The 21,370-nt window shown below is 46.9% G+C and overlaps 1 protein-coding gene across 1 annotated transcript in view; it reads right to left on the reverse strand.

The window, feature by feature from the left end:
* SLC35E4 (solute carrier family 35 member E4) overlaps nucleotides 1-19,663 on the reverse strand; it is an 89,164-nt gene extending 69,501 nt beyond the window's left edge. Inside the window, exon 1 of the mRNA XM_086943303.1 lies at nucleotides 18,606-19,663. Within this exon, the coding sequence (XP_086799429.1) occupies nucleotides 18,606-19,239 (634 nt within the window). The 5' untranslated portion in view covers nucleotides 19,240-19,663. The remainder of the gene's footprint in view (nucleotides 1-18,605) is intronic.
* Nucleotides 19,664-21,370: the final 1,707 nt, after the last annotated feature.

Consider the following 21,370-nt stretch of genomic DNA (forward strand, 5'->3'; position numbering starts at 1 on the left):
GAACAATGGCTCTCCTCAGCCAGCGAGTCCATTGCCCCCTTGAAGCGATTGACCTCCAAGCGGGAGCGAGATGCCAATCTGTGGTTTACCGATGACCTTAAAACCATCAAATTATCGGTACGCCGTGCTGAGAGGGCCTGGAGGAGAAACTATTGTCCCATCCTAAGAGCTGACTTTACTACTCTATTAGCCCAATATAAGAATGCTATCTTGGCAGCTAAAACAGCCTATTTCTCCTCCAAGATCCTCACAGCCGAGAACCAATCAAGGGAAATCTTCTCAATTGTTCAGAACCTAGCCTTTTCAGATCGCACCTCCCTTAAGCCCTCCCCCTCCCAGGCCCTCTGTCACTCTTTGAATAGTTTTTTTATTGATAAAATCGCCGCTATCAAAGCCAACATCCCTTCACCTTCCCCGTCTTTTGTTGACCCTCAGTGCCCTCCTCCGCAAGGACAATTAAATATTCTCCCCCTCCTGACCAAGGAATCCTTTACATCATTAATCCCCCTCGTAAAATCTGGCTCTCCCCTTGATACCTGTCCCGCTCACATACTTCGTCACATTTACACCTCTTGCCCTGATCCTCCCCTTCACTTTCTCAACAGCTCCCTTTCTCAGGGGGTTGTCCCCAACCCTTTGAAATCAGCTATTATTTTACCTATTTTAAAAAAAACGGGCGCGGACCCTTCGATCCCAGCCAACTATCGCCCCATTTCTCTCCTACCATTTTTGGCCAAGGTGCTCGAGCGCCATGTCACCAGGTCTCTGAGCACCTTTGTGGAAGAGAATGGGGTATTGGCTTCCCGTCAGGCTGGCTTTCGCCCCGCAAACTCTACGGAGTCCGTAGTCCTTTCGGTCCTTGACAACCTCAGGGAGGGGAGGGATACCAATCAATCCCAGGCATTGGTCCTCCTCGATCTCTCTGCCGCCTTTGACACGGTGGATCACACCATCTTACTCTCCTGTGTCTCGGCGGCGGGGATCGGGGGCACGGCCCTGGTATGGTTATCCTCCTTCCTGAGGGACCGCACCCAGGCAGTTCGCCTGGGTGACTTCTCTGCGGACTTCCGGAAGGTCCAGTGCGGGGTCCCCCAAGGTTCCTCCCTCTCACCTCTTCTGTTTAACCTTTACATTTCTCCCCTCATTTTTTCTTTAGAACAAATGGAGGTCACCGTATATAACTATGCGGATGACCTCCAACTTGTTTTCAACCTGTCTTCTTCTCCTGCCTCTATTTCTAATTTCCAGTCTACTATGATTTTTATCCGGGACTGGATGGATTTCAACCACCTGAAACTCAATCCCGATAAGACCGAGTTGGTGTTGACGGGTGGTTGCTCCAGTCCCTGGTCTTCACTTTTTTGGCCCCCTTCCCTTGGTCTCCCTCCGGTCCCCTCTACCTCTGTCAAAACCCTAGGTATCAAACTCAACTCCCACCTTACCCTTCACTCCCAGGTTAGTTCTGTGGTTTCTTCTTCCTTTCTTTCTCTTCGTACCATCCGCAAGGTCTCTCGATTTTTCACCTTCGAGGCTTTGAAGCTGATCGTCCTTGCGATGGTCATCTCCCGCCTGGACTATGGCAACGCCCTATATGCAGGTATACCTGCATATAGTCTCAGGCGGTTGCAGATGATTCAAAACCAGGCGGCTCGGTTGGTCTTTAACCTTCCCAAATCCTCACATGTCACTCCCCTCCTGAAAACCTTACATTGGCTCCCGGTTCGGGAACGTGTCCAATTCAAGCTTGCGACTATCACCTACCAGGCTCGACTGGGCACGACCCCTGCTTTCATTTCCTCGGAGATTATCCCTTACTTTCCAGCCAGGGAGCTCCGATCCTCTTCTCAATTTCTGCTGACAGTCCCCCGGTTTCGCCGGAAAAAGTGGGGGGGTTCAAAATTTGCGACCCTTGCCCCAGCTCTCTGGAATTCATTACCTTTAGAGCTCAGATCCCTAACTCCATATTCCCAGTTTCGAAAGAAACTTAAAACGTATTTTTTCAGCAAAATCTTTATTTAGTCCCCCGTCACCTGTCCTCCTCCCTTTGTCCCTTGTGGAGATCTGCCAGTTACAGCGCCATGAAACTGCTGGTGTAAGAGCGCTATATAAAAACTTATAAACTCAAACTTAATTACCCTTCGTACCTATGCACCCTTTCTTTTTCTGTCCCTTTTATGCCTGTGCCCTGTTCTTATTCCCCAACCTCGTGGTGCCATTCAGCAGGTTACAGTGTCAGTAAACAAACACTCTGTGCAGAGTTGTGCAGGCCATGACCTCATGGTTCTACTAATCGTTGCTTTAATGCATGCAACAAAAAAACAGCAGGCTACATATAAAACTTTACCACTTTCCACCTGCTCTAAACAGCGTGTTATACAGCCCAAGACTTGATGTCAGGTGCCTGCGGTGAGTCATGTAACTATTACAGACATTGGCTACTTTACCTGAAAACAAGGTCTGTATTTAGGAGAAAGGGTTAAGACTCAGCCAAGTATGACTGAGGGTAATCCTAGCTGGAAAGAGTCCAAAGATACATAAAGTTCTATTTTTGAGTCATATCTCTGAAGACAAAGAGGCAAGTCAGCCGTGGTACACTCAGTATTTTCCTAAACGCTGAAATCTGTCAGCAACTGAAAAGCAGTGCCGCTTTTTGGGCGTTACCGGGAAAGTCTTATTTCTGACCCAGCCTTCATCCGAGTGCTATACATTCAACAAAGTATCATGGATGACATGTGATGGAGTTAATGCAGGAACATTGGAAAGCACAAGTCGGGCGCAAGGGAGCGGCAATCCCTGCTCAATGTTTCCGACTTGTGCTGTCTGGGTTTAATGCGTTAATTAATGAGAAGAAATTCCGAGTTGTGTGTTTTCAACTTAAACACGTCAAACGTATGAGTTAACCCCTGGAATCTATGGCTCATCGTCTTTCTTAGAAACCTCAGCACCTCACATGTTGCTACGACTGGTGCTGGTCAAGAGACCTCGGGCAACTAATGACTTATTTTATTTATGGCGCGAAGTCTTGTACGTAGCTCAAATATTCAATTCCTGTGCAGACCTTAAATAAATGTGTCAAAAAATGTTTAAATGTACATACTTTTGTAGAAGGCTTTAAATACATTTGCAAAGAGTTAGGGAGGTACTTGTTTAGTCAGTTTTCGTTGCACCACTAACATTTCTTACACCGCCACCTCTGTGTCTCCATTATTGGTATAAAATATTCCCAAACTACCAGTATTTTTCATTGCTCATATGTTCCTGAAAAAAACAAATATCATCATGAACATCACATACCACATTGAAAGGCAGTATGGACCACCGATTATCCCCAAGAAGGTACTTGAAAAAAGAGTGTCTGATCCTATAAATATGAATATCAAACAAATATTCTTCGCCCAGAGACTATCAATAAATTATTTTCTAATCTCGCTATAGCCCTCTACCACAATCTCTGCCCCTACATCTAATTCTCTCTAGACCTCTAACTCAATGTCTCTGTAAAGCAGTCTCAGGTTTCTCTTTCTCTCTCCAGGAATCTCTTTTTGTCACTCTGGAATGGATCTGGTACCTATTGACAGAGTCCAGAAGGTCTCTTGGCTTGACTCTAAGTTGTAAGTTTGAAATTAAAGGTATGACAAGCCAAAACTTCGAAATGGAAATCTAGACACAAACAGTTAAAAAATGAATACAATATGTGACTGTCACTTAGTTGCAAAGCCAAAGGTTTGAACATATTTAAAATGATAATTTTTTCTTGAAGAGTTGGGGTTGATTTTAAAACTTGAGTCACTTCTACCAACACCTACATCCTACTTAGACTGCATGATGATTTTGTACTGACAATGGCCAGGTTCAGGAGTATAGTCTACTGAAGCATTTTGGGTGTCTTGGCCCACAAGCATTTTCTACAAGGTAGAAGTTCTGATAGTTTCTGTACTTTGAACAAGGAATTTTGGCCAATACTGATGGCCGGCCTCCTCTTCTGTTTTCTTCAGCCCGCACTCCTCGGCCATATCATCGAAAGTGCCCCAAGGGTGCAATTTCCATGTGGCCCCACTTTTTCCTCCTCCGGGACCGTTAAGCACTACAGAAATGGCTCCAGACACTTGGGGAGGCCCTTCTGTAATACTGATCTCACAGGTGCTAAACGTGAACTAGCATGAATCTGAAGAGGGCATTACCTCGCTTGTATGGGGTGTGGGGCAAAGCAAATGAGAGAATCCTTTGCACCCACCCAGGATTACTTACGTGGGTGCTGAGGCAAAGCGGCGTTAGGAGACACAGTTATGTTATGTTATATATGATTTGTAGCACGCACAATTACTAAGGAGTATCCTGGCGCGGATGGGCTAAGGCCGAGAGAGCACAAATTAATTAGATGGAGGGATTGAAGAGATGAGTTTTAAGAAGTTTCTTGAAAATGTGGAGGTCCTGAATGTGTCGCAAAAGGCCGGGAAGGCTGTTCCATAGAGTGGCCACCTTTACTGACCACGACTGGCCGCCCATCCTAGAGCAAGGGTGGACACAGTCAGTACAATCCTTACAGTGCCCTTTGGGAAGGGGAAAATGTAAGTGTTCTAGGGACACTTCAGGCAGATGCAGTAATTCACTGTACCAGGCTTCATGGGGGTGGAGTGGGGGGGGCCTGTCCGACGCTTTGCAATGAAGTTTGGATTGCCAATTTCAGTGAAAAGTGGACCAGCGGCTTCGCTAGCCTATTCTACTTTCACAAACGCCTTGTTAACAGCATAGGCGCAGGTTCTTGCTTGCATTGGAAAAAGTAAATTTGCACTGATATGGTTTACTATCCCAGTCCATGTCTGATGCACATACTAAAGTGTGGGTCGCAGTGCTGAGTGGAACAGTACGCAGTATACATAATGTGGCCACAGGTTTTCAAATATGATCAAACTGAACACCCACAGCAATATTCCAGCTATGTATGCTTTATTATGCTTTTTTACCCTGTCTGCCCTCAGAAAGATAATTTCTGCCTTTTTTAGTGGCACAAAAGACATTTTTCATGGCATATCACTCATCCTCTGGATTGCATAACTTCATTGAATATGGGCTTGTCAAACTCCAGATCATCCACCATTTAGCTGCGAGTCTATTTATTGGTCTTCTATGTGAAATCCTGTCTCTCAACATACTAGGAAACTACACTTGATGTCTATGCTAAAGGTGCATTCTGATCCCCGTGTGCACTGGATTTCAGACACGTGGGTGTTTTGGAACTGCTTTTCTGCAATCTAGTATTTGAAAGGGAACAAGTGGTCCTTAGCTTATAGGAATACAAGTAGACAAAAGATAATATATAAACCACAATGGGCTAATATATAGTTCTCATTCCCTTGTCCAGCCGGACAGGGAGTATTTATTTGTAGGATAAGTTAGTACAGTGTAGGAATAAAACAAGTAACCAGAAACAGTAGAGGTTACTGAAGGGCACAGTCCTGTGCCGTACGTGAAAGAAGAGTAAGGAAGACAGTAAGTGCAAGAATTATCAGGCAAACATAGGGAGCTTGCAGGTCACTGATATAAGTTTAAATTAACAGTGTATCCTGGAGTGATTCAGCCATACAGTGATATATAGAATTGATAAGTATGGGTCACTCTTAGAGGAGTCGACGTTTCGATCCCAAGCTCGGTTGTTAGGGGATCATCTTCAGGACTAACAAATAATGTTTACTTTTGCCTGAATAAACCCTTTATCATGCTAACGCCGAGAGGTTATAGGTAATGGAGTTTTAATGGAATCTCTCACTGTCTGGAGTGCCTCCCGTTATCCATGTTTAAATTTTCTTTGAATGTGGAGGCTTGTGTCCTGCGCAACCGAAATAAGGCTCGCGTCAGGTTGTGGCTTTTCATTCAGTTTGGACGTGTCGTGAGGACAGTTATCCTTAATTGGCACGTTTTCATTGAAGTTTGCGCTGGGAATCACAAGGTTTTATGTTGTTGGGCATCAGGTTCATTAGATCTCGGGGTCAGAGTCTATATTAAGTAAATTAGTCGTCTCGGTCACAGCCAAGTAAAGGAGTTTAGCACATCAATGTGGGTAGATTCAGTTGCAGCATTGGCAATAGTTCCGGTAATTATATTTGAGCGCCAGAGGATGACTGGTCTGCTCGAGAGTAGCGAGGCTGGTGATGAGCTGATGTCACGTTGTGATATGCTGTCTCGCAATTAGGCAATTACATTGCAGTTGTTCTAAAAGGAGAAAATTACATCATCAAGGGAATATAAAAACACTCCCTGAGTTTAAGGAGGCTGTACAAAACCATGAAAGCAGACAGGCCGACATGACCGCTCTGCCTGGTCCCTCACCTAGAAATGGCGTTCTAGCTATGGAACTATTCGTTATTCGGCTGAGACGGGAGGGAGTGATTGGGCATTCCCCTAGCCGACAGGACTCATGCAGAGTCTGTGTACGCTGATGACATCCTGCTTCATAATAAAGACTTGGGGGAGGCTATATTAGCGTCATCCAGACCCTTGAAGAGTTTGACGCCGCTTTTGCATTGCTCCTCAATTGGCCAATGTCTTACTTATTCATTCTATACCCTTACACCACTCTGACTCATTTGGTCTTGGGGTGGGTGGAAGGTCTGTTAAGTGGGAGGTTACCTCTGTTCATTACTTAGGAATCCAAATATGCTATGGTGATCGAGACTTCCTTGATGGGAACCTCCACAAAACAATGACTGCCCTTATGTCTCAGATGGCTTTTTGAAGATCACTCCTTCGCACAGCGGCATTATCAAAAATGATGATATTTCCCTGCCTCGGCCACCAATAACCCTAGCTTTCGCACAAGCGAGTGTCTTCTGTGAGGTGGACACACTTCTGTGGAAGCTCGTATAGCACAACAGCCAGCTCAGGGTTGCACTAATCAATCTGTGTCTCCCAGCTGAAAGCGGCTTCGGGGCATCAATCTTTGCACATTTCTTCTTGGCAGCTCAGTTCCAATGGGTTTGCACTGGTTATCGAGCCTCTCACTGGAGGAGGCCTGCGCTGATGGTCGAACACTGTGTCTTCATAAAAGTCATGAGCTTTTGCTCCTAGACACTAAGTGCAGGCGAGGCCGACCTCGCTTGTCACATACAGCGTTGCTGCTACACTCGAAGCTTACTGATCACTAAGGATGTTATCCCTTATGCTCCACCATACCCCTGCTTGGCTTGCCTAAACATCAGTGTGCTTCGCCACTAGTGACCTAGGGCATTTGGAGGATGTAAATATTACTACCATGGGTGACCTAGTTCAGGATGGCCATCTCCTACCCTTCTACTCACTTAACGACCAGTTTGACATGCTCATACAAATCGTTGTAGCCCATTGATTTGTTTGGGACTCAAAAATAGGGAGGGCATTCCATGATAAGCAGTGGGCTAAGGCAATCGTGTATCCTCAAATTTGTCCACATAATGCTAAATTGAAATATATACAATTTAACACTTTACACTGCGCTGGTTTATCCCCAACAAAAATCAACAAAATGTTTGTTTTTGGTGGCATACTCGTCTGAAGTAATGGGACAACTGGCAGACATCACTGGTCTACTCAATCTGAATTCTTGGGAGGTCTGTGCTTAAGAATTGTGGAAGAGATCCTGAAAGAATAGGGTGACTGATCACTGCTTAGCTCTTTCCTTGTTGACAGCCAAGCGGGCAGTCTCTATGAAATGGAAATCTGTGGCTTCCATGTTCAGGGCCTGGCGTCAAGCCACCATACAGGGTACTTAGGTTGAGCAAGGACAGGGGTAGAGGAGAGGCTAGAGGCCTGCGGAAACACCCAATCTCCAGAGACTGAGATGACTTCTTCTCAAGCCTGAAGGAAGAACCCAAAGCTGGCAGACTACCACCATAGACACTTCCAAGTTGCCTGGTCCTGGGTACTGATGACATTATTGCCTCTGGTGCAAATATCAATTTTTTAAGGATTGTGTAATTATTGACAGTTACTCCTCCCACTCTCTCCATGTCAAGCCAAGCTCCTAGCAGGTCGAAGCTTCTCTGATAGGCCCAGACCGATGTGATTGGCGCCGTTCTGATGATTTCATATCGCACTGCTTTAATAATCTCTGCGTGCCTTCCACCCCTGGTTATGTTAGTTGGTTTTAATTCTTACCACTTTCATTTACACTACTCAGTGCCTAACCCCCTTCAGACGTGTGCAGCCGGCTGTTGCTAAGGCTACCTGGCGTCCCTCTCTCTTGGTCAAGGCCTACATTGCTAGTACGGCAGGTGATAGCTGATTTACTGATGTTTGCATAAGGCCTTGTATGCAAATATTTTGTACTATTATTACAACACGTTCATATGTAAACTGTTCTAAGGTAATTTGAAATGTCAATAAAGATTGCTTTAAAAAACAAGGCAACAAGAAAATGATCTCAGCTGACCTCCTGCAATTAGACAAGTGAGGACACAGGTGTCGTGCAGCAGACAACAACAGCTGTCCTGCACTGGGTAATTTGAATGACAGCTTCCCTGCGGTAAGTAAAAGACTGCCCTAAAACAAGACAAAGACATCCATAAAGAACAAAAGAACATCACCGCTCTTTACAGTATGGTATTATATCTCAATATGTCCTGCAGCTCTCCTGCAGTGTGTAAATGGTATGGCTGCTGTCCTGCACGAAGTAAAAGACACGAAGACTGCTCTGAAATAAGACAGCGACAATATGAAATAACACATGAACAAAATGAAATAACAAATGAAGAATGTGAAATAAAAAATGAACATCACATCTGTCTACTATTTGAAATGACAACACATCTGTACCTGTTCTGCACAATGGTCAATAAATCCGGCAAAAAGTAAGTGACATCACAGATATTTTTACAATAACGCCTCATCACAATTGTTCTGTAATATAAATGGTGTTGCTTCTACTACAGAACATCACAGCCAACTGCTCTGTATAAGAGATAATCCGCCTTGCGGAGGGGGCAATAGCATATCTGGCAGATTCCAGACTCTAATATCCTACTGTGAGCCTTACAGATCTACTGAGATGTCACTAATATTTGGAGTTAGGCGGCTTTTTCGAGTTTGACTCCGGAATCAAGGCTCTGACCTGCTATATAGAAGAATATAGCTACCATCACTCAAAATGAGGCTTTTCTAACTTCAAAATGCTTAACATCCTATTAAAGTGAATGGAATTGAACTGATTATTTTGTTGTGTTGGATTACCTCTGATCTGCAGGGGGGGGGGGTTTCCGGATGTAATGACTGCCGCAGCTTTTTTTTTAATTAAAAAAAAAAACTTTCACGACAGTTACTTTCTTGGGACTGGCTGGGATCAAGTTATGCTGGATTCTGGAGGATAACATTAGGAAACCGGTCTTGTTTGGTTCTAAATATAGCTGGAATGGAACTTGGAGACATCATAGATTCCCTAACACTTATGAGATAATGTACATTTTCAACTGCTAAATGTTCCTATTGTTTTTGAGCTTCAGTGCCCTTTACCTCTGACCCAAAACAAAAGGCGAGTGACTGTCACGTGGTATATTTCATGATCCTTGGAATATTACAATTGCTACCCAGACACAAGCAGCATTTATTTCTCTGCAAGGCCCCTGATCTTAAGGCCCAGGGTGTGGCACACGTTCTCTAGTCTCTCGTTTACCTGCATTCTTTTGTTCACTTTGGAGCTGTTGGAGCAGTCATTTATTGCAGTGTGCTTCCTTTAGCAAGTGAACCCGAACTCGATTGGCATTTCCCAGTGTTCCCGCTCTCACACCGAGCAGAGCTCTTGCCATGCTTTAAGGCGCTATATTATGTTGTAATTGGATTTTTTTTACCGCTTACAGAGACGTTTTAAGGCATGGGAAAAGTGGGCTCTGGACCAGGGCCCCCACCTTTCTAGGGTCCCATCATTAAGCTTTCAGGACAGTCCCAGACAGTGGCATAATGCAACAAGCATTTGCAATGCAATAGGTCTCGCAGTTGTGAGAGTTTGAGCTATTGGCATTGTAAATGGCAAAGCCATTTATATACGTGTTGGTTTTTAAAACCTAAATGAAAGGCATTGTCATTTACAATGCCAATAGCTTAAACTCTCGCAAATGCGAGGCCTATTGCATTGCAAATGCTTGTTGGAAGATTGCAGCTCCAATGATAAGAGCGGGCCTGTAATGTACTGCTCCAAGCAGCCTGATAAAGACGGCGTCTGTTGACCAGGAAGCATTAGAGGGAATGTATGAGTGCACGTGCGTCACGGCGATGAATGTTTCTCAACGAACAGTGAATCAGCCGCAGAGACGAGTCCAAAAGCTGCTTCACCAGTCGAGCACTGATGACATATTGTTGTAAGAGCTAGCCTTGCCTGCCTGGATGTGGCGGGACGCCAGGCACGCTCGGCGGAGGCCAGGCTGCTCACAGAGTACATGTCATGGCAAGATCCGATGGGCGGGCACTATTAGGAACCAGCCCTGACCCCGCTCAGGGGTCAAGATCTTTATTTTGGGAGCTAGTGTCAGCAAACGCGGTGTCGAACCCTCGGTTGTGCTTTCAGTGTGCAGCTGAGAATCATGTTGGAATCTGTCATGTCAGAATTTGCGTTGGGAACAGTGGTTATGAAAATTAGCATGCCTAATGACGTCAGACTTGGAAATGAGATTTAAAAACATACTGAACTCCCTCCCCGCACCTTGGGAAGCAGAAGCTAGTTATGCAACCTTCTTTGGGACAGCCATTTTCCATGTGTAATTACATATGGAAATATTTGCAATTAAAATAAATTAAACCCATGCACAGTAGCTTGGAAGAAACATGTTGGCAGAACTGTCTAGATTATATAAAAAGCCACCTACAGTACACACTGTGGTAAACCTATGCCAACAAGCAATGCCTCCTCTCACCACGCGCCGCGTGATTTAAAGTGTGTGAGATAAAAGGACTTTCTCATCTAACACTGTCCCCCCGCCCCTGCGCCACGTCACCTAAAAGTAGCGCCAGACCGAGTCACACCATTGGACTGGGTGAAGAACCTGGCCCGAGTCACACATTGGACATGAGACATGTTGCTAGCTCAGTGGGTTGAGTGCCTGTTTCGGAGATCTGTGTATAATCCGTAGGTCAAGGCTCCAGTCCCAGTAACAAAGTAGAGTGGATTAACATACGAGACATACAAACAAACCGACAGTCACACAATCTTGTTCCAGTAAGTTAGCTCGGCGTTTTAATAAATCTGCTGCAGGGCGTAGGGGGCAAATTACAGGTGCCAGGTTCCAATGCTAATAAAATAGCTCACTGGGTTTGGGCACCTGTCATATGGGTCTTTGTTTAACCTTCAAAATAGAGGTTCAAATTCAAGTAAACCCTGTAACCTTCAATAGGCAGATTACATGGCCAGATAACTCAGAGATGTAATGCACCTGTTACAGTTACCTGTGTGACACTATCAGGTCAAAGATTCGAGCCCCCAGTGAAACAAACTTACCCTCACTTCCGTGCAAGGACAATACAGTGTGTGCAGTTTGAGCCGTAATTGCGTTTATTTTAGGAATGAATGAATGAATGTGGGTTTATAGAGCGCGTAGTAACCCGGAAGCATCCCAGCGCTAAAACCAAGACAGCCGATTCAGAGATGGTAACCCAGAGAAAAAGAGGTTTAGGGGAAAAGGTGGGTTTTCAGGAGTTTTCGGAATCGGAGATGACAGGGTTCGCTCCTGAGTTTGAGAGGTAGGGCGTTCCACAGATTAGCTGTGTTCACCGAGAATCGCCAACCTCCTGTGTGTGCCTTTTTTACTCTGTGCACTGTGATTAGATGTTCATGATCAGAGCGGAGGGGCCTGTTGGCTTTGTAGGGCACGACTAAGTTTTTAAAGGGGGGGGGGGGCCTTGTCCTGTAGAAGTTTATGTGCCAAACAAAGGGACTTAAACTTTATCCTTTCTCTTATTGGGAGCGAGTGCAGCAGTTTCAGCGCTGGTTTGGCAGATGTTCTGGCCGGGGTGTCCGTGAGAAGCCGTGCTGCGGCGTTCTGAATTTGTTGTAGTTTATTGAGGGTGGATTCGGGTGCTCCAAGGAAGATGGCGTTGCTATGATCCAGTCTAGACAGGATCAGTCCTTGGATGAGCAACTTGCGGGACGATTGCGGGAGAAGGGGCAGGATTTTCCGGACCGATCTGAGGAGGCCGAAGCAGATTCCCGCTGTTTTTTTGGCTTGGGTTTTAAAGGATAGGTCCTTTTCCATCCAGACCCCTAGACTCTTGATCACCTCTTTGGGAGAAGGGGGCTCTCCCAGACATGTGGGCCAGATGTTCGGGGGAAGGGTGGATCCTTTATGCCCAAGTAGCATGATCTCAGTCTTGGACCCATTGAGTTTTAGGGCTGATTCACCCATCCAGGTGAAGATTTCAGATAGGCAGCTGTGGAGATTAGACGGTCCTTGGCCAAGTTGGGATAGGGAGACGACCAATTGGGTGTCATCGGCATAGCTAACGATTTTAACTCCAAACGGGGCGACCACCTCCTGCAGTGGGGACATGTAAACATTAAATAGAGTTGGGCTAAGGGAGGAGCCCTGTGGTACTCCGCACTGGAGGGGAATCGCCATGGAGCGGGTGTTACTCTCCCAGACCTGGAAGGTGTGATTGCTTAGAAATGACGTGAGCCATGACAGAGCGGTTCCCACCACCCCTATGTCATTGAGTCGCTGGATGAGGACCTGGTGGTTAACAGTGTCGAAGGCCGCACTGAGGTCCTGGAGGACCACTGCCACTGATCCTCCTGAGTCCAGAATGGGTCTGGCCTCCTCAACCACTGCCAGGAGGGCGGTGTCCGTACCCTGACCAGGGCGAAATCCAGTCTGCGATTTCCAGAGAAGGTTGTTAGTCTCCAAGAAATGGGAGAGTTTTTTGTTAACTAGTTTTTCCGTCACCTTGCTGATTGCGGGGAGAAGGGAGATTGGCCTGTAGTTGGCCAAATCCGAGGGGTCTAGGAGCGTTTTTTTGAGAAGGGCATCAACGACGGCAACCTTCCAGCCGGGAGGGACCGTTCCCTGAAGCAGCGAGGAGTTAATGAGATCAGTTAAAGGAGTGGCAATTGTAGATGCAACCGTTTTTAGGATGCGTATGGGTACCGGGTCGCTGGGAGAACCACTTTTTATCATGGCCAGCGTTTTGAGAACTTCTTCTACTGTTACCGGACCAAAGGTGTCCAGGTGGATGGCTGGTTTGGCCGGCTGAGGATTTGAGTCTGTTCTTGGATTGGCTTGACAGTTAGTGTCTGCTCTCGGGTTAACTTGAGGCAAGGTGGCGAGGATGTTGTGAATTATTTCGTCAAAATATTTTGCCAATTTATGGCATTTGTCCTCAGAGGTGTCAGAAACTGGGGGAGGGTCAGGCACTTTGAGCAGTTCTTTCCCAATGAGGAAGGTTTCTCTAGCAGAGTTGGAGGACTTTTTGATTCTCTCATCGAAGAATTGGCTCTTGGTGTCACGCAGAGCCGTTTTGTAATTTCTCATGGAGGAGCGAAATGCATCTTTTCTGGATTTCGTTCCGTCTTTCCTCCAGTAACGCTCCAGTTTTTTGCATTCTTTCCGTAGTAGTTTTAACTCTGGTGTGTACCAAGGGGCGGGGTTAGCTCGTTTAACCTTTTTCAGGGTGCTTTTTTTAGGAAGAATAGAGTCGAGTGAGTGGATGAGCCAGGTTTTGAATTGCGTATCTGCGGTTACTGGGTCTAGTGCGGGGGGGGATAGGACTGTTTAAGCATGGAGGACCAGTCTTCAATCGAGAGTTTGGACCAGGTTCTATCCATGACCCGCGTTTTGAGGGGTTGAGGTGGCGGGGCGCTGATTTGCCAGGATAGAGGTACCAGGAAGTGGTCTGTCCACGGGAGTGGGAGGGGGGGTGTAGTTCTCAGCTGGTTGATGTTGGTGAAAATAGGGTCAAGAAGGTGCCCTTTGTTGTGCGTAGCCTCTGAGTTCACTAGTTTTAAATCGTATGAAGTGAGGTCGAGTAGGAGATCAGACGCTATCAAGTCCTGGGGGTCACAAAAGTGGAGATTGAGATCTCCCAGGATCATGAAGTTGGGGTATGAGGCTGCCAGAGAAGTAACGGTTTCTATAAGGGCCCTGGAGAACTTAGTCGAGACTCCAGGTGGGCGGTATACGAGTAGGCCGAAGAGAGAGACTGTGGGTGAGAATTGTAAAGCGAAATGGCAGCTCTCACAGTCTTCGATGGCCCCGTTTTTTGCCCTGCAAACCAACTGTTCAATATATATTATGGCAAGGCCACCGCCTCTGCTGAGGGGTCTGTTCTTAGGGTAGATTAGGAATCCTTGGGGAAGGGTACTGACGAAGTCGGATTCTGAGTTGGGGGTTAGCCACGTTTCCGTGAGGAACAGAATGTCAGTCTTGTGGTCCTGTTTAAGGAGGTTTATCTCTAGGGAGTGTTTCGGGAGGGACCTACAGTTCAGGAGGCCCAGGTGCAGGGCGTGGTGTCCAACTGTGGTGTGGACTGGGCTGCATAGATCGCAGTTAATAAAGGTTTTCTCCCCTTTGTAGATGGAGTGACAATTAGCGTTTTTCGAGAGATTGAATGACAGAAGGTCTCCTTGAGTGTAGCAATAGCAATCACTGGTGGGATTGGGCATGAAATCTGTGCCTAGGGCCGGCTGGGCCCGGACGGGCCCAGACGGGCTTACCTTTGGCGCGTCCGCTGCGTGTCCGGTTCAGGCACATTTTGTACAGGTGAAGGGGGGCGTGGCCTCTTAAATGTGGGCGTGGCCTCACTTCCCTCTAATGGCGGCAATAAGTTTTCAAAGCGCCGCGGCAGCGTTCAAGTCGGCTGCGCGGTGCGACTTCGGTGATTTGTAGGAGGGGGCGGGGGGTGCTCTAGTCCAAGGTGATTTCACACAGGTTAAAAACAGATTAAAATAACAGTGCTTTGGTATTTTTGGCGAGTGTCTCCCGGCTTCCCCCTCATGTGCTGTCAAAGGCCAATGCGTGCAGAGGCGCGGCGCAGCTTATATAGCGAAGGAGGGGGCGTGGCCTCTGAAATGTGGGCGTGGCCTCACTTCCCTCTAATGGCGGCAATAAGTTTTCAAAGCGCCGCGGCAGCGTTCAAGTCGGCTGCGCGGTGCGACTTCGGTGATTTGTAGGAGGGGGGGAGTGCTCTAGTCCAAGGTGATTTCACACAGGTTAAAACCAGATTAAAATAACAGTGCTTTGGTATTTTTGGCGAGTGTCTCCTGGCTTCCGCCTCAGGAGCTGTCATATGTTATGACATAATAAAAATATTTTACTGCTATCACTTTAATCGTATGTGCTTTATTATAGTGTGCGTCACCGAGAAGACGGCTACAAATAAAGCGGTGCACTGTTGCTACTTAGACACCCAGCCTTTGCTGTCACGATGTGCGGGCTGGAGAGGGAATAGTTTCTGCCAGCGAAGATGCCAAACAACTTTTGTTTGTATCTCAGGACACACAAGAACCTGTAGTTGGGCGCAAACTATCGAAGGAAGTGTACACGCATGGTTTTGTGTTTGTGTTTGCACTGTAAAATGTTGTACAGGAGCGGCAGACACACTGTACTTGTTTTAATTATTAGCATTGCTCGGTCCGGTGGTCTTCACTCTGCACAGACCTTTATGCTATACTTTATTCCGGAATATGCCGGATTCAAGACACTTGAATGTTCTGCAGCGACGAGAAATTAAGGGAGAATAGAATGGAGAAGATTTGCCCAGGGTCACACAGTTAGATCACATGGCGTAGCAATGCAGTTTAAAAATAAGGCATGCTCTATTTCCAGCTAACAGATCAGCTCCATGGCATATCTTTTGAAGTGTTTGCGCTTGGGATGAAATCCGAAAAATACATTTTGTATCATTGTTGGTATATTCCAGAGTCAGGCGTGAAGCAACCATATTTTACATAAGTACACAGTACACAAAGACATTTGCACCAATTCAGAAACTGTACTGTACAATCTTGCCAGCTTGGTAAACAAGAACGGGCAAGACAGAGTCTGCTAAACATCTAGTGCCAATGTTCGCGTTTGGAAAGTGGGGGAAGATAATTGCTCATAAGTTTACTAGCAAAACAGCAGCAGGATTACAAAATGAGTTTATTGAACGTTGCCCTGGGCCAGTAACATGCCCAGTTTGAGGCATTTCATGTTATACACAGAGCAACATCCATGCACAAATTGACAGGTTTCGGGATTTGCACCAGTTCAAGTTTTTTTTAATTATAAATCACAAATGCGTCCCTGGGACCAATAGTGAGTTGCCTTAATTTATACATCGGTTTCACATTAGTAAACTACCGCCGCCTGCCCGAAAACCGGAAGTTCGGGAGCCTGAAGCCAGTCGTGGGGTGGGACTTCCGCCTTCTGCGTGTAGCCCGCACCCACCGAGTGCCTGTCAGAGAGCAGCAGTGGTGACGCGGGGTTCCCATGCCTGAGGAAGAGCCCCGCGGTGGCTGCACATGTAAGGAGGAACGGAGGAGTCCTGAGCGTGACGGAGCCTGTAGCCAGGTGAGTGGGGCTTAGTTGTAGGAGCGGGGGTGTCTGTGTGTGTGTGTGCACGAGCGATTGCAGGAGGCTGACTTAGTTGTAGCATGGCTGGGGGGGGGTGGTGTGGTGTGGGTGGAGAGGGGGGTGTGCGTGTGTGTGTGTGTGTGCGCACGCGCAATTGTGAGAGGCTGACTTGCTCTGGAACTGGGACAGGAGATGTGCACGGCACGTGGTTGTACGTGCGCACACACATGGTGAAATCGCCGACGGCCCTGCGCGTGCCCATCCCCTGTCCCACTTTCCCAGCAAGTGGATCACAATAGAGGCTTTGCTGGATGCAGCGCTTCGCGTTGCTTACACCAGCTCGACCTAAAAATGATGAAGTCCCCTGCACTATATGAAAAGGGGCTTCCAGGTCTCCAATTTCTCATAAATAATCAAAGGCTTTGCACTGAATAAAGCCTCCTTATGGACTGGGGTCCCCTTAAACGTTTGGGGGCCATTAAAGAGGATTGTCAATGATCAGAGCATAGTTGCTGTTGCTGAGGGTTTGAAAATGGATAATAAATTCAGAGTTGTTCCGAGCAATTATGTTTTGCCCTGGGACCCCAAAATCTTTAAGATGTCCCGACCGCTTGCTATTCCTGATAAAGTGTTGAAATAGTTTATGGTGAGTAGTAGCAGTAGGTTAATCCAGTGGTTATTGATTAGTGTTGGTTATTGATATAAGTCTTGTGCTCTCAAAGAAATCCTGCCATGCATGTGTTGCAGTTTTTATAGTCAGTTATATTAAAAGGAGGCAGCTGCGGTCATTTGTGGGGCCTACGTGACTTCATGCAAATGGTTGATGGCATGAATAAATGGGCCAGAGGAGCTTAGCAATTGTTAGTGTATAGGAATATGCTTCCAAATAAGCAGGACATGGTCCATGAAATGAGGTGCAGATTTTTACAAATGTACAATAAACAAAATTAAGCAAGAGGGGCATGCTACTTAGCATAGGCTATACTCAGAGAGAGGAGGAATGCATAGGATGGAGGTAGGGAGTGGGGTCTTTGAAAGAAAGCATGAAGAGGGAACAACTGAAAGGATTGGGCCAATGTCAGGTTTTCAGGAAGGGTAGAACATAGCCGCAGGATGCTGCTTTTGATATCCATGTTAACCTGTGACAACTCTCTGCAGGCAGTTACTGACCTGACATTATTATTTCAGGAGAGACCTGAATGAAAACCGGTTTAGGAGGAACGTTCCTTTAAGTGTTATATATGCTACAATGAGCACCAGTATTATATGTGTAACAAAGAGCACCATTGTTGATAGTCATCTGCCAGTTTATGGACACAGAGCTCCACAGTAATTGCAGTATGTATGTGATTATTTATTACAATAGAGAATACTTTATCCCTTCCATAAATGTGCTGCTCTAAAGAACCTTGAAAAAAGGAATTGATTAGTTTTAGTTAAAAAGACAAGTAAAAATGTAAGATGAATAACAATAATATATGTATCATAAATATATAAAAACGCACTCAAGACATAAACCACTTTTAGAAGAAACTTTGAAGGGCTTACCCAACTACGAGGCCATGTGAGCAACTGTGTCTCTGAACTAGCATGAGAGAATCTTTTTTCCCCCAATAAAAATATTTTGTGTATGCATAGGTTTCATTTTGATTCGTGAATAATAAGATAAAAGCCAATATGCCAATCCATTCGAACTTCCAAGACTTATCAAGACACAGGTGACAGATTGCCATAATTTCTGTTCACTCTGATTGGCTATACTCAGAGAAGTCGCCTGGATTGGCTGCACTGACGCACATCTCTCTGGTCAACTAGGGTTACAGAAATCTCCCTGATTGGCCGCCAATATACCTGACCTGGATGCAACCTCGAAATTAAGAATGACGTTGAGTGAAAGATATTATGGGAATGAATATATAATTACTCTATTAATGGCTCCAAAACAGACATGGTGGTTCTTTGAAACTGGGTTAATGCTGGTGGTTCAGTCACAGGCAGCGACTTGAGTAGTGCCCATCTTACCTAGGGGTGAGTAGCTGGATTTCCCGGCCTGTGGCTATGAAAGGAGAAATGGTGAGAGTTATACATGCTGACTGCACTTACTTTGCTGAACAGCTCTTAACCCTCGAAGAAACGTCGAGACGAACAGGAAGAAGCAGCCTGCGAGGTGGAACTGTACCTCTCCCATGATGGTGAAGGAGGCTCCCAAACATATGGGCATCATGGCAGCATATTTGAGCAGGTGGTGTTGGGTGCCCAGCAGCACCCTCGAGAGTGCCATGGTGAAGAGTGGCGTGGTAGTGTAGGTCATCTGCGCGAAGGACAGCTGCACGCGGATGAGGCCTAGGTTGCCGAAGGCGATGCTGGCACAGAAGGACACGCTCAAAAGGAATACCCTGAGCCTGGCACTGGCAGAGAGAGCCCCCGCTTCTCCATCTTTTAGCTTCACCCAACCATACCTAAGGAGAGGCAGGACCACCAGGATGGCAGTGAGCATGTGCAGGGCAGACAGCAGCAGCGGGAACTGGAAATTGTACACGTGGAATATCCACTTGTTGAGACTAGCAATGGTGGTGCCGGTGGCCAACCAGACGAAGACAGCCGCGCAGATGTGCACCCTGGAAGCTTCCACCACATCCCCGGGGGAACCCACTTTGGGCTCAATAGTACCTGCAGGGGGCTCACAAGCATTGAGCGCCATTTTAACCACATCTTTCCTATTGGGGACAAAACACATCTGGCCCAACCTAGAGGCTTGTGAGTCCCGCCTGTATATGGTCACTCTGCAGCTTGGTGTTCATATCTCTGATGGCTGCAGTCTGTTGTATCCTTTCATGGACCAATCGCAATCCTGTCAGTACCAGGCCCCCTCACGTCTGGATCACGTTGATGTTATCTCATGGTGCTGGTAGATCCAACAGCAGTGGGGTGCGTGGCCTGCTCGCGCTGCCGCCAGGGCGGTAGTTGCTCTCCGGAGGCCGGCTCGGGCTGTTGCCGCTGATTCACCTCAGTCCGTCCTGCCCGGCATCCTGTGGTGAGTGCTGCTCGCTCTCGCTCAGTCCTCGCTCTGCGCCGTCAGACAGGGAAGAGGCTGTCAGTCTAGCCCAGCCCTGCCCGTGGCGTATCCTGCCAGACCCAGCCCTGCATCAACACACGCTGGAGTCAGACGACAACACACACAGCCGCGCTGCTTACAAATATTGCACGTCGCCAGGGAGCTATATTGGGATGTGTTGGCTCGATTTAGACGCTCGGTCACAGAGTGAGGCGTGACCCTGAAACATGAGCTGCCGCTGTGACTTTACCACTGACTGGAACATCCCATCCTCACACCCACGGCTCGCGGAGACGGCTGAAGGTGACCCGGGGCTCCTGACAGCCTCTTTGTCCCCTGTCCAAAAGTTTTACACTGCAGCTGGCGCCGATCCTGCATGGACTGCCCAAGGTTACCTTGCAGTACAACACAATACAGCCTTATTGGCATGACTGAATCTGGCAGTGTGGATAAGTCTCCTACCCACCGCTTTTCGTGTCTCTGCCTTATGACGTCCCAACCTGCTGCAGAGGCACGAGACGACCCCACAGGGTCAGCTGAGATTGACCTGGGCCGCTGACGTCAACTTTTGACGCACTGGCATTTCTCTGCCTACCTACCAGCATTGTGTAACGCCTTCTCGTCTTCTTACCGGCTCCGACGAGTGACGTCACATATGCTGTATCATAGCAGTGGTGGCCCAGGCCCTGATGCAAGCAGGGAAAAACGGCAATACATGGGTACCGTAGCTCATGTGTGTAGTAAAAAAATAGGTATAATTGGATGCATTGAAGACTTCGCACCCTCTGCCCCCCTGACACTGCACCTGCTGCACTACTTAGTTAAGAAGAGAATAAAAGAAGCAGAAGACAAAGGGCTTTAAAATGAGAGAGCGAGAAGGCCAAATAAAAACACGCTCCAAATAAAGAAAAGGAAGAGAAGAGGCATTTTGTGGGCTTGCACGACTGAAGCTTGCCGTTCTATTTTTACTGCTGTGCAGTGGTTCGATGCTGGAGGCTACTTGCATTAAAGCTTTCTTTTTACAATGTGGATTTTATGACGCTGAGATCAGGGCTAGATAAAACAAAGGAACAGGCTGTGCAAATCTTTATGTACAAAACCTTGTCCTGGAGTGTTTTTTTTCGATCCAATGGTTCCAGCCTGACATGCCTATTTCAACGAGGGCTAGGCTGCCTTCCCACCAGGCGCTACAGCAAACAAATGATGGACGGAATGCTGACAATGCAAACATTCTCCCCCAGTCAAAAGATCTGGGTTAAATCCATTGTTATTTTACCCACTACGCCACTCCAGTTTGGACTCAGCCACACGTAAATCAGCCATGACCCTGTGCCTCATGGGAACAGTCCAGACCGAACGGACAGCCAGGTCCTCCCTGGACCAGAAACAAGCATCCTGGGACCGGTTTCAGGGTATGTCACCCTTCTTCAGCCAGGCTAGCTTGAATCCAGTGGCACAGTGAGCAAGGGACCCATGTCTGGGCACCAGGTGCGGCACTTTCACGCAAAATAATTTGAAATATTCGACCTCTGGAATTATGCAGCAATTGAGGATCAAATTATTCGGCAGTGTAGACTAAATTATTTGGCCAGAAAAAGCAAAGTATGCAACATGATGCAGCACATTTTGTGGTAATAATACTTCATTAATAGGTCGAGCCTAGGCAGCGCATACGCTGCTCTGAGAGCCATGCTGAATTGGAGTATGGAATAGAAGCCCCACACAATAGGCTTGTTAGTCTCTCCTTAGTACCGCCTTGTCTTAATTCGTAACCTCCCATGAGGACTGGCCCTTTTACTTCGGTTGTTACACT

The sequence above is a fragment of the Lissotriton vulgaris genome, chromosome 11 (genome assembly GCF_964263255.1).
Source record: "Lissotriton vulgaris chromosome 11, aLisVul1.2, whole genome shotgun sequence".
Taxonomy (NCBI): Eukaryota; Metazoa; Chordata; class Amphibia; order Caudata; family Salamandridae; genus Lissotriton; species Lissotriton vulgaris.